Source organism: Triturus cristatus, chromosome 5_1 (genome assembly GCF_964204655.1).
Source record: "Triturus cristatus chromosome 5_1, aTriCri1.1, whole genome shotgun sequence".
Classification (NCBI taxonomy): domain Eukaryota; kingdom Metazoa; phylum Chordata; class Amphibia; order Caudata; family Salamandridae; genus Triturus; species Triturus cristatus.
The window spans coordinates 658,467,645-658,481,685 of record NC_140587.1 but is presented as its reverse complement, the minus strand read 5'-3'; the positions used below and the strand labels follow the sequence as shown (position 1 = coordinate 658,481,685).

Sequence of the window (14,041 nt, the reverse complement as noted above, 5' to 3'; positions counted from 1 at the left end):
ATACTTCATAAATCTGCCTATTATGACTCAAACATATCTGTTTTCCATAAAATAAATTAAACAAGCATTGGCATAGCCAATAGGTCTCGCCTTTGGGACCTTATAAGTGTTTAGCCATGCAACAGTTGATGTTGTTGCACCAAGGATATTGTGCTGGATAACTAAACACTTATAAGGTCCCAAAGGCGAGACCTATTGGCTATGCCAATGCTTGTTTAGGACTTGTGCCCTACTTATACACCAGTTTATTACCATGCATACTGATTAACTCATCTTTATTTGGAAGATATATATTCCCCGTGTCCCTAATGGGATTACCTTTTTAAATGCCTGACTTCACCCGTATTCTATATTCAAGAGGATGGCATGTATGCTAATGACACCGCATCTATGCGTGGGTCACAACATTCTAATGAAAAATATCCGAAGCCAGTTCCAGCTGACGCTTGCACGTGCACCATTTAAAGCAAGTATTTCTCCTCTTCTGCTGCATGTGAAGTAGACTTCAGTGCTCGATAGCTCGTGTGGTGTGCCAGCAGACTCCATGGTAACCTAGATTTAAGCTTCTACTCCATCTGTCAACCCTGTAAAGAGCAACTGAAATCTGTCACTGACAACACCACACAGCCACTGGGGAAAGAACCGGTAGGGACATGAGTTAGCCAACCACGAGCGAGAGATCATAAACCAGCCCGTGACGATACAGCAAGCACTAGCCAATCCACCGAGGAAGAGGATCAGAAGCCAATCACAATCAGTAACAAGCGCGTGAGCAAGTCGGGGAACGGGCCACGGGGCGGGCTACTGGCAAGTGCGGGGTGGGGGTCGCCCTGTGAGTTACCGATTTCTTCGTGGGCTGCGGTACGGACATAGACGAAGGACTGGCCGTGCCACGAGACTGCGCGCTGTGGGCGTGACGTGCTGCCAGCCAGTGTGACCCTGAAGCGGGTGCTGCAGCTGCAGGAGCCACTGTCACTGCTCGAGGCTTGCTCTGCCGGAGCGGGACCTCTGCCCAGAACCTGACCCGCGTACTCCTCGTCCCGTCCGGTGCATGTGTGGCAATACCATGTCCGTTCCGCTCCCCGCCATCGTGCCTGCAGCCAAGAAGGCCACTGCCGCTGTGAGTACCCTGCCCAAGTGACCCCGGGTACTTTGACTACCCTAAACCCTTCGCACTACAACTTCAGTAGTTTGATTATCACGTCACTTGTGTGCCCCCCTAGCTTCTGACCTTGTGATTATGTGGTTGTTATGTGATGATCCTGCTCTTTTGTGGAACACTTATGTGAGGCTGAGAGTAAGCCACCGCGGCTGCTATGACCTACCTATAACGTTTATTCCCGAAACACGGCCAGCACAGATATCACTTTTATTTGAATTTTACTTTAAACTGTCTTAATACACCGCACCGACTTGCATTTCATCTCGCCCACCTGGCACTGGACCGTCCTCATCTTCATTTTCTTAATCATTGATTTTCATATTAACGAGCTTAACCACCTTTTCGACCTCCATTTAGCCTTCTTGTTTACTGTCCCCTGTTTTTGATCCCTTCCTCTAGCAAGAGGCACAGTTAGACCTACAAGGGGTGCATTCAGTTTGTAGGTATTGTTTTAAAGAAAGTCTCAAAAGTAATGACATTAAAGCCGCTCCTTTCATTGTACCAATTCATAAATCTTCTTTATTGAATTCCCTTTAAAAAGCGAGACAGCCAACGTGTTTCGTTCTAACAAACGTATTCAGGGCATAATAGTTTAGTGCGGCATCTTTTTAATTTGGGCAAACAATGGATCGCTCTGATAAATGCTAACAGATGTGGACGCCTGGACCCACGACCAAAACTGTATGTCAAGGACTGCGTTTGAAGAAACGTTTTGGCAATTTTATTCGTAGTTTGCATATGTATTTTGTGTTTAAATAGTCAAAAACCATAACCCATATTTTGCAGTTATAGCTTTGAAGGATGACACGGTTTAGGATTAAATGTAAATGAAATTGAGTTAATTGTTACTATTACCTTTGTTTATTACAGTAGAGATTAGAAATTGGAATTGTAAAACTCTGTTGCATGAGCGGATGCTAGGCATTGGTATCAATACGGAAAGTTGTCGCTAAAGTTTTTGAACTTAATAGAGGTTCACAGTTGAGTTGGGAGACACTTTGTCAGATTGTTTCAAGATATCGTAATTTTATGGTCCTCGTTAAGTGGTTTAGGATAGTATAACACCATACTATTTAAAATATTCCCACCTTGGAACAGCAATAGAAGTGACTACCCCCCGAAGTATACCATGCAGCTTCCAGCCATGTCTTTCTGAGGTGGTGCTGACCCTCTCTGCGTTGACGAAACCCAACCCCCACTAATCTCAACATTGAAACAGGGTACAGTAACTGCTGATATATTAAGTTGTGACCCAAGCAGTCATGAAGCTACCCTTCTGTAAACCAATTTCCACACCAGAGTACACCACACTTAATTTTAAGATAGGTAACACAATCGCCCTGAGTGGAAAATCATGGTCATAGTAATTTAGCCCCACCAAATCTACGAAAGCAATTAAGATTGCCTCAGGCCATTGCAGAGCCTGTGTGCAGTCTCACATATGTCTGGGTCTTGGGGGGTGGTGGGGTTCCAAAGCCAGGGTGGTTTCAATCTTGGCCCAGAGGGGCTGCACCTTGCCTCCTTTCACTTAGTGACCCAAGTAGATCACTGAACCCTGCCCGAGCTGGCACTTTCCAGCCTTGAAAGTCTGGCCTGCTCTCCACAGAGCCTGAAGCACTTCTCTTAGGTGGCACAGGGGGTTCCCCAACTAGAAGTGAAGATGTAATGTCGTCCAGATAGGCGGCACTGAAGGGCTCTAACCCAAGTAGGACTTGGTTGACTAACCTCTGGAAGGTGGCAGGGGCGTTGTTCAACCCAAAGGGCATTACCTAGAACTGGAAGAGTCCTTTTGGATTTGAGAATGCACACCTCCCATTTGCCCCCTCAGTCAAGGCAATCTCCCACTACACATCTGTAAGTCAAACCTGCTGAGGAACTTGGTAGCTCCTAGCTGATCAATGAGCTTATCTCTGGGAATGGGGTGTGTGTCAGTCTTAGGGACTGCATTGAATCACTGTAATCCACACAGAGCCTAAGTTGTGGAGTGGCAGCCTTGGGGGCCAACACCTCTGGGACGGACCAAGGGTTGTTTGAGGGTTCAATAACCCCTAACCCCAGCATCTTGGAGACCTCCTCGTTAATGCTGGCTCTCACCTAACCAGACAGCCTGTAGATTTTACTCTTCACAGGCATGTTGTCCCAGAATCAATATCATAGGTACACCATGTAGTAAATCCTGGGGTAAGAGAGAAGAGTGAGGCAAACTTCCCCAACAACTGGTGGCAGTCTCTGTTGTTCTAGGGTCAGGAAAGGGGAGAGGCTGACACCCTCCACTAACCCATCCTGCTTCTTGGAAGAAAGGAGGGTGGGAAGAGGTTTGCTGTCCTCTTTCACCCAATTACCCTTGACCAAGAGCAGGGTTAATTTAGACGGTTCAAAATGGGTCTTGAAGCGATTGCTATGCAGGGCCCTTAAAAGATTTCCTGGGAGTCTTGAGGCCCACCAGGTAGCTCACATCACTCTTGTGCTCTTTCTCCTCATAAGGCCTAGACCAGCGGTCTTGTAGGGCTCGGGGCTCCATGGGCTCCATAACCCACACAGGCTGAAACTCGACCAGAGTGGAATTCTGGCCCTATCACAGTTTCATGTCTTCCTGTCTGGCTTCTAGGCTTTCCTGCTCTTGCTTCCAGCAGCGCTTCATCTGGTTACAAAGTAACAGCATGTAGTGGCCACGTCCTGGGGAGCCTTCCTAGGAATTTGCTTCCAGCCTGCCTTCATCAGACTGCGAGGTCTTCTCACAGGGTACCTGTACATAAGTTGAAAGGGGCTAGAGCGAACCTCCTTCTGTGGTACCTCTATGTAGGCAAATAAAAGGCATAGCAGGAGGACGTCCCAAGGTTTGGCCCATTATCATGCCTTTTAGGGTCCTGTTGAACCATTCATCAAGCCCATTAGTTTGAGGGTGGTAAGGAGTGGAGAACTTATAGGTCAACCTACCCTTCTTCCACATGGCCTTCATGTACCCTGACAGTTGTTTCCCCGGTCTGACACAACCTCCTTGGGGAAGCCCACACAGTAAAAATCCCCATCAGTGCTCTGGCCACAGTGGGTGCAGTCACTGTTCTCAGAGGGATAGCCTCCGGGTATTGGGTGGTATGGTTCACCAGTACCAGGATGAACCTGTTACCCATTGCTGTCTTGGGATCCAGAGGCCCAATGATGTCGGTGCCCATCCTTTCAAAGAGGGTGCCAACAACAGGAAAAGGTTTCAGGGAGGCGTGCGCGTCTCTCCTGACTTGCCACTGGCCTGGAAGGTAGGACAGGACCTGCAGAATGCATCTGAGACCCTCCTCATTTGAGGCTAGTAAAAGTGGGTGAAAAGCCTGTCAAAGGTTTTGTTCTGCCCAAAATGACCTAACGGGTACATCTTGAGCTAGCTCCTGTAGGAAGTTCCTGTAGCATTGGGGGACTACCAACACCCGGGTTGAATCAGGCTCAGAACCCGTAGGATCACTATACAGGAGACTATTCTCTTGGTAGATCTGGTGATCACCAGAGGTGTCATCAGCTGCCTGGGCCTCCTACCATAGGCCCACAAGAGTAGGACATTCCCTCTGTGCCTTGCAGAACTCCTCCCTGGTGGAATCAACTTTCTTCTCCCATTTGGCCACCTCAGCTCAAGCAGTTTACCCACGGTGGCATGGGGTCAACCTCCTCCCGGACCTTGGGAGTTTCAGGATTGGGTTTCCAGCGCCCCTTTCCCTTCTTAGCAGGCACCTGTGCAGTTTTTCCAGGCTCCAGGCCCTCCTGACTACCCTTTCGGGCTGCCTCGACTATATATGGTCAGGCGCACCCACTCGGGCAACCCTAACATCTTCAAGGGGGACCTGAACTACACGTCCTTCTAGATGGTGTGCTCCAGGTCCTTGCCAAGCGCACATTCCATAGGCATGGACAGACTCACAGCTACCCTCAAGAAACCTGAGAACCCCCTTCACCCTCCCTCAAAGGGAAACAGAGCCACTGGATAGTGATTCATGTTTTTCAGCTGCAACAACTTGGTGGTATGCATTAGGGACTACCTGCTCAGAGGTATCAGATGACATCTGACTGTTGTCATGCTGGCTCCTGTGTCTCTTAGAGCCTCCACTATTTGCCCATTGATGGTGACCCACTGCCTGTACTTTTTAGTATTCTGTGAGTTCTCTACACCATCTCTGTCACTCAGGGACACTAGGGTAACCCACACTCTGTTCCCCCCCCCCCACACACACTATGTGGGAAAAGCTCCTATACAAGCGCTACCCTAGCCAAACCCAGGGAATGCCCACTGGTGGGAGGGCTGTGCCCGCTTGGGACACTTGGCATCCCACTTTAAGTGCCCTTCATATTGCCACTCATAGCACTTGGGGGCGCCTCATTCCTAAACTCTCTGGGCTCAGAGAGCTTACCGTCAATCAGGTGTTGGTACAATCTGCAAAACAAAGACTGAACATGTGCTCCTTTGCAATAAAATTGTGCAGCCTCTGGTAGTACTTTACTTCACTGCTCTTCATCCAGTGGTTTGCAAAAGAAATCCATACAATCCTCTCAGGTCTGTTGGGTCAGCGTCTGATTGTCCCAAAACTTCTGTCTGTAGTTCTCTGGGGTCAGACCATACTTTTTGAAAAGGGCTTCCTTCATGGGGGGGGGATACCTCATCCTGTCTCCCTTCTCTAGGGCCAGTAGAGTGTCCCTCCCCTCGCTAGGGATATTCATCCACAGACTAGTCTCCCAATCCTCTTCAGGGATCTTGTGCATCTAACGCAACCTTATAAGCCTTAAACCACTTGTGAATATTATCTCTCGCAACAAAGTCAGTCAAAAGACCTTGGGAACATGGACCCTCTTGTCTCCAGATGGCACTGATGAAATTCTGCCACCATCGCTTCTAGGCCTTGAGACCCAGCTCCTTAAGACTCAGTTAATGAACCCACATCAATTTCTTCTCCTCTGTGGCCAGTTTATTTGGCTCCTTTTCCAGCTCAAATCAGGCCCGTTCTAACTTGAGTTTCTTTCTCTCCCACCTGTCCTCCAACTTCCTGGGCTCAGGCTCCTGGAAGACACCTTGGTCCCTGTCCGGGTAGTAAGTACTAACTTGGTGGTCAAGCCCTTCCCCTCAACTGCAGGTGAAACCACAGTAAGGTCCTCTCCAGGCCCTTCCTCCTCAGAACTGGGATCCAAATCCTTTCATTCTGTTGCTGTAGCCAGTGACTGGTAGACGTCGGCTGTGGCCTTCTGTGCCTTTTGGAGCTTCACCCTCCTGGTGGTTCTCTTTGCTCGAAGTCCCCTTTCCTTACAGGACTCCTTTAGATGGACCACATTGAATGACTCCATGTTAAACAGCTCAAACTCCATCTTTGTAGGCGAGGATGCAGACACAGTCAGAGTAGGAATGAATTTAAAGAACAAAAATGCCAATCGGGGAGAATGTAAAATTGGAATTGGTCCTATATATGGGATGGTAGTATACCCCAAATCACTGTTTGGCACTTTCAAACACAAGTCCTATCCCACCGCTGCCACTAATGTTAGAAATTTTGGTTACTGTATCTTGTGTAAACTAATTGTATTGGCATTTCGCATGACAAGTCCATACAATTAAAGGGACAAAAGCAACTTCATAAGCAAAATAGAAAACTCCTCCCTACGACCATGCTTTAATATTGGTGTGAAACTCGAATAGCTGGCCACCAAACCTCTACCCTCCCTCCCAAACTTGACCCACCCAACTCCCTAAATACAGGCCAACTGGAGTAGGGATCACGTATGTGAAAGTACAAGCACATACGAAAGCGGAGGACTAGCTCTGTCCAATTCTTTGCCCTGGCAGCGCATACCACCGGAACTTCCGCCAGGGCCAACAGACCTTATCAGTGTAATGCATCGTCACCACTGTGCACATGCCAGCATCCTTTAACACATTCAGGCATCACCGCTTCTTGACTAAGAACTCCCTCCCCACCACCCGCAACAGTGGTGGAGACTGAGCCTCCTCCCTGCCTGTGACAGAATCACCTCTCCGAACATCCTCCAGGAGACACACCCAGGCTCTAGTTACCTCCATGGACCACTGACCCGTCGTGGCCCCTCTAAGGCGGCATACTCTCGTACCCCCTATCCCCCCAGCAAACCATCTCCTTGGACTACCCCTCAACAGTAGGGCCTGCCGCTGCATTCCAGTTGCAGGTGATCTGTTGCTTAGAAAGGATTAGACCCAAGTCCAGGAACCTTGACGCCACCTTGTATTTAGCAGGGTGCGGAAAGAGACCCAAGATGGATACACATCAGGGTGAAAGGTTCATATTCTGATCCGTGGCATCATTTAATACCTTAACCGTAGCTTCCCAATATGCCCGCACCTGGGGGCAGCTCCAAATAATATGTAACAGACCCGCCCTAAGTTCCTCACACATGGGACATGTAGCCTGAGCTGTAAGAAAAACCCTAATGATGAGATCCGGATGGAGGATATAAAAAATAATCTGCTTAAAACACGCATTCTTGGACGCTTTTGGAATATGCTCCAGTGCTTTCTCCCAGGCTCCCTCCTCGGTGGGAGTACCCAGTTTTGTTACCCATGAATCCCTCAAAGCTACCAAAGGCATCTCAAAGTCAGACATCAGACCACGCTATAGTTTCGATACCAGCCTGTTTTCCCCTGAGTAGCTACTAAGCAACTTACAACCTAAGTGTACGGTAGGTTCCACTAATTCACCTGGCCAGCCGAGTCTGATGGCCGCCACCAGCAGAATTTAGGTTGCTGTTTGACTGGGGTGTGAGCCCTGGTCAAGCAGAAACTGCAGTCCTAGTCCGGTTTAGGCACAAGCAAGCCCCATAACAACCTGTGCTAAGCCTCTGGTAGCTTGGCACAGAGCAGTCAGTCTTAACTTAGCGGCTATGTGTAAAGTATTTGTCTAGCACCTCAAACAGTAAAATAGTGACAAAACACCACACAAAATGGTCCCACACCTGGTTAGAAAAAGAGAGCTTAATTTAATAAATAAAATGACAAAAATCTAATCAGTAGGTTCGGAGATATAGAATGTTAAAGTTTTTAGAGAAAATAGCGCCAAAAGGCATAAAGCGTGAGCTGTGGATATCTAGTCCACATCTAGCTGACCCAAAGTGGGGTCCTCTTTACATCTCAGTATAAACAATACAGTCCTTCAATTGGTCTTGTGGGTACGTAACGTTTGAGACCCAAACGTAAACGTACAATCTGTCTCTCTCTTGGACTACTCGCATCACTCCAATGAGTTTTAGTTTCCCTACTATGATGGATATTCTTGTGTTGAACTGGAAGAGTGGGTTACCAGTACATTGTCAAATGTCATAAGAATTTTAAGATTCATACTATACTATCGACGAACACATTGTCAGTATACTATGCGCTACTGTTTACTTTGGACCTCTAGATTCCTTACATGTTTAATTTCAATACAACATGCCAAAGCATTTACACCTATTTCTTTGATTTATTCAGAACATCATTTCAAAGTTTTCTCCTATCAACCTCAACTAATTAAGTTGCAATATCACTTTAGGACATCACTGAATAATTTAAGTATTGGATTGTGTTTCCCAGCCCCCTCCAAAAAACTCTCTTGTTGGCACTTTTACTTACATCATAGATACCCAAGCCCTCAAGAGAATACTAGGTTGCCTTTATGTTTATTATAAACTTTCTAAAAGTGGCATTTTCAGAATTGCAATTTGAAATCCTGCTTTACCATCATTTCTGATTTAAAATTAGGATTCCAGAGTCACCAACATGAACCAGTTATCTCTTCCCGTTTGGAACTTGCACTTATAAAAGGTAATAAGGCAACTCCAATGCTCTTCCACGGAGGGATAGGCCTTGTAGTAGTAAAAAACAAATGTACACGTTTTTTCACTAGCAGGGCATGTAAAACTTAAAAGTACATGTCCAACTTTTTAAATACCTGCATCCTGTCCATGGGACTGTCAAGGGCTTACCTTAGTGATGGCTTGTATGTATTAAAAAAGAACGCTTTGGCCTGGCAAAAATGTTTATTTTGCCAGGTCCAAATGGCAGTTTAAACTGCAAACGCAGGCTTTTGAATGGCAGGCTTGAGGCATGTTAAAGGGCTACTTAAGTGGGTGGAATAATCAGTGCTGCAGGCCCACTAGTAGCATTTAATTTAAGGCCCTGGACACATGAAGTGCACTTTACTAGGGATGTATATGTAAATTCAATATGTCAATTGGGTATAAGTCAAGGTTACCGTGTTCTGAGCAGAGAGCACAAGCACTTTAGCAGTGGGAAAGTGTGCAGAGTCCTAAGACGAGCAAAACGAAGTCCGCAAAAACAGGAGGTCTGAAAACAAAAAGTTAGGGAGAAACCACACCAAGGATGCCAGGTCTAACACACCACACCACTGAAAGTACCTTAACACTCATTGTAGGAACAATGCACATACTTCTTTAGGATTATTAATGCTGGTTTACATTCCTGTTCCGGGATCTTGGGGCAATCAACCATGCAGTCTTCTCGAGAGGCAGAGAGAGAGAGTGCACTTCCCATAACCTTGTCAAATATAAAAACTACATGTGGAAAAACTACTTCTGGAAACCCTGTGTTTGCTAGGATGAGTGTGTAGCTTAATCCCAGGGTGGTTACAATCTATCATCTTCAAGGGACATGTGTGTGACAAATAAAATTCTTGAAATCTGAAATCAGTTGGGTGGGACTACCCAGTACTTTTAGGAGATGTTCTTCATGATTCACCATTCTCTCTGAAACCAAAACAATCAATTATGCTAGTAGCTGAAAAAGTAACTATTTTACAAGTCTTGCAGTTTATTAAGAACACAACAGGTACGACCATTTGGAGACCCCATTGGGAACTGAAAATATTGGGGCTGAAACCTTCGGCAGCTCCAGACAGTGTACTACTCCTTCAATGTCTGTGCCATTTCTCCACAGGCAGGTTCAGCCTTTGAATGAATTGATTCTCACTCGTACGTCTGCCAGATACATTCTCCAATCCTACATCAAGGGACCTTACCCACTTACTTAGCAAACATTATACTCCTTTTTTAGGTCTCGCCTGACCCAGCGCATGCGCTGGTCTGGCGAGACTTTTTGAGAGGGCTCCAAAAAGTGCTACCAGGCCAGCCTAGAGCTACAGTGCAATTGCGCGGGCGCGCGCGCCGTGCTTGACCGTGATTACTTTCACGGCCGCTTTGATGTTTGATCGCGATCACGATCACTTTCACAGCCGCTTGGCATAGCCAATAGGTCTCGCTTTTGGGACCTTATAAGTATTTAGTTATGCAATTGGTGCATGGCTAAACACTTATAAGGTGCCAGAGGCGAGACCTATTGGCTATGCCAATGCTTGTATTAATTTATTACTTTGGTAAAATAACTCTTGGACCTTTTCAGTCAGAATGATTACACGGGCATGACAACACTTCATGTAACTTCTCTTCTTGTAACTTCACTTCCTGTGATGCATTATGAATTATATATGATGCGATTGTTCCCTGTTCGCGCACCGAGTGAAAATTTTGCAAGGGTGGTAAGTCTGAAACCTTTACTGCCAACAATGCCGGATGAAGCCGGACATCATTGTGGCTGGGTGAAGCTCTTTAGAAATGGAAAGGAGACTGCGAGCGCGCTTTACAGTCATTTAAGGGAACGTGGCCGCCATGGTGGAATTAGAAAAATTTGTGTCTCCTGGAACAATAAATAAGAAGTTTGGCGCGATCACAGAGATATCGACCCCTCTTTCTGATTTGAAACACATTACTTTTTACAAAGAACAAGACTCTGTCCTTTCTTCAAGACCTGACGACATCCAAAAATACTTACTTCGTAAAAGATTAATACTTGATATTGGCATAGTATAGAAATACACCTTTTGAATAACATTGTTCACTTTTTGTCTATTTTTAAGCTTCGATAAACTACATCGAATATTTCGGATTAAAATATGGCTTCTGCAACAGCGTGGAATTTATTGACGGGTTTACTTGCGGATCATTCAGAATCCTTCTTCCATTTCAATGCTATTAAATAGGGTGACACCAAGAGCAATGGGAACATTACGATACTTACCAGAAGCCCCACCGCATATAGACAGCTTATGAAGCCGCTACGCTTTCCTCCTGGAGTGAAAACGATCGCTGTAACCTTGGTACCCATTAAAAGAATGTGTTCTTTACTGCAACATCGACATTCTGCAGCTGTGGTTAAATAGCCGGATATCAGCAATCCAAATGCCTTTGGCAATAGCAACACAAGCTACCCATGACTTGGCTAGGAAGCAGCAGGGATGGACGCTTATTGTTCCACCCACAAAGATCCTGTAAACTAGACCGCACCTGCTTCTCATAACTGTGGTCGGCGTGCTAGTTGAAGAGGCTGCTGCTCATTCTAGTGTTTACCACACTCTCCCGGCGCTATTACAGTTCCAAGCAGCAGTAGCACTGGCGCCCCCCTCGCCGTGTCAGGGTAGCACACGCAGCAAGAGCCGCATTTATTATGCTGGGTGTATAATTTATGTAAAACAGTTCCCAGGACGCTTCTCTTTTCTCAAAAAAGTTGATGAAGGGTAACGTTTTCCTGCCAGCCCTCCCCCACTTCCCATACCAAGCTTATGTTTTTGGCTATTTGGGGTAGTTCGCACTTAGGTCCTGTTAACTTTTTGTCCACATAAGCTATCCATGCCAAATTTGCATCCTGTTTTTTAGGTCTCGCCTAGGCATCACACATGCGTTGCTCTAGGAGAGGGCCTTTAGCCATCGGTCTTCACTTTTCAAGCACTGCACTCGTGCTTGTGGCGGCATCCACCTTGCGGGAGCGAGCAGCGGCGCGGCCACGTTAATTACAAACATATGGCCACTGCTCGCTCCATCCACAAGCACAAGTGGAAGTGCATCAACTCAGTCCTACCATCTGATGCTTTAAAGCTAAACGTTTCCATGTTTATAAAAAATGTATGTTTTTTTTAATGTATTTTGCCGAACCTTCGTGATATTTTTACGTGATCTTTTTTGTTTGATTTACGTTCCAATTGTTTTCTTGGCTCGGGCCCTTAGAGTCAAGCCTGAACCTTAACTCCGCTCTCCTTGTTACTTTTTGCCTCACCCACGTCTGCCTTAGAGTGACCTTCAGGTCTTGAGTGGGAATTCTAGCTAGGGCAACTCAGCCTTCGGTTTGTCGCTTCTTAATTATAATTAATTGTAACGCTTAGAAGTTCAGAAGTGTTGCGTAAAGCGCTATTTAAGAACAGGATATTATGTGACACATCATGGAGGGAACAGGGTCTGCCGCAGAGACGACGACTAACTTGAATAGTGTGTACGGGGTACTCCAAGCCTCGCCATCGTTTATAAACGCTGCAGTTTAATTAGCAGTGGTGGGGAACATATTTAGTTTTGATTGCAGTCCCCGACTCGGAGCCCCTCTCACTTGTTGATGTCTCTCTATTTGTGTGCTCTGCCCTATGCCCCGATGAGCAGTTATGAATACTTAACCACTGATACACATTTACCAGGCGGTAGGTTCTTGATCCGCTCTTTGTTGCTTTGACGGTGTTTTCCACGGAGGAACAACGTTGCTTAAAGTGGTCTTTGCAAGTGACCTTAGTTTCTTGCCGCTACGAATTCACTAAGAAGCTCCAGGACATTATTGGTGTGCCCGCAACCTAGTGCTCGGAGGCTGGTGACCAGTGACGGTGCAGCATTACCAGACAGCGGGGCTTGAGTGCTGTGTTGGTGTCTGTCGTTCTCCCCGCCCGGGGAGAAGCAGGCAGCACGCAGAAAGGGGAGAGGACGAGCAAACTGTAGCGCGAGGCGCCTTCCTGGCCGGCCGGCCTGCCTGCCTACTGAATGCCATCTGCGTGGCAGTTAATCGCACCTTCCTTTCCTTGGAAATGCGTGTCACTTCCCCCACCAGCTATGTAATACTGAACTTGCTGCCCCGCCCTCGCCTCGCCATTCCCTCAGCACAGAGCCCCCAGCTCGGCTCACCGTTACGTTACCACAGCACTCGTGGTGGTGTGGATTCCTATTCTAGTCACTTGATCTGAAGTCCGCAGATCGTGTCAGCCTTGCAGAGAACACGTCATCTACCAGGAGTCAGCAAGGCCTGGTTTTGGAAGCGAGGAGCCCGATGGAACTGCTGGAACCGCATCTTTCTTCGTATTAATTGTTTGCATTCAGCAGTGAGCCTCGGGGGAATAATTTATTATTTAGCATAATAGGCGATGTTTGGAAGCCCGAGGCAGGTTTGGGTCCTAGGTGTTCTCCCAGGCGCATGCGCAAGCCCTGCTATCTCCATGCTGCTGTGCACATCATTTGGGGCAGACCCAGGACGACTGGGGTGGATGTGACATTGGTTAAAAGGTTTCTCTAACTCAGAGCCGGGATAGAGAGGCCCTAGAGGACAGGCGGTAGTTTTGACATATTTCAGAATTACTTAGCAATGCCCTACCTTCCAATAGAACAAACTGAAAGGGGCTGAGAATCTCTCCCCAAGGTATCTTTATCAGAAGTCTTGGTGTATTGCCCTCCAGGTTATGCAGCAGAATTCACACACACTCTGGACTATGCAATTGCCCCATTCTGTCTCCAATATTCACATTTTAGAACTTTAAATGATTTTAATTTGCACCCTCACGAGGGTAACAATAAAGGTGCTCCTTGTTAGAAACCTTTACAACATTTAATTTGAAACTTGTGACCTCCTCCTCCCCGCATCGGAGAGGACTTTGTGCCAGACGCCGCGTTCCCAAACCTAGTGCTCTCGACTGATATCTCAGTCTAGCTTATCTGGACTGCCCATTACCTGATCCGATGTTATTGGGGTTTGGGTAACCCTTTGGAACAAAATGGCTGAAAATAGTTTCAAAACGGCTCGAGCTTGGA

At 46.8% G+C, this 14,041-nt stretch overlaps 1 protein-coding gene across 1 annotated transcript in view; it reads left to right on the top strand.

Annotated features, from left to right (window-relative positions):
- The first annotated feature begins 761 nt into the window (after positions 1–761).
- The window catches only part of LYPLA1 (lysophospholipase 1), a 305,618-nt gene continuing 292,338 nt past the window's right edge, over positions 762–14,041 (top strand). The window contains exon 1 of the mRNA XM_085605626.1: positions 762–1,120. Within this exon, the coding sequence (XP_085461752.1) occupies positions 1,052–1,120 (69 nt within the window). The 5' untranslated portion in view covers positions 762–1,051. The remainder of the gene's footprint in view (positions 1,121–14,041) is intronic.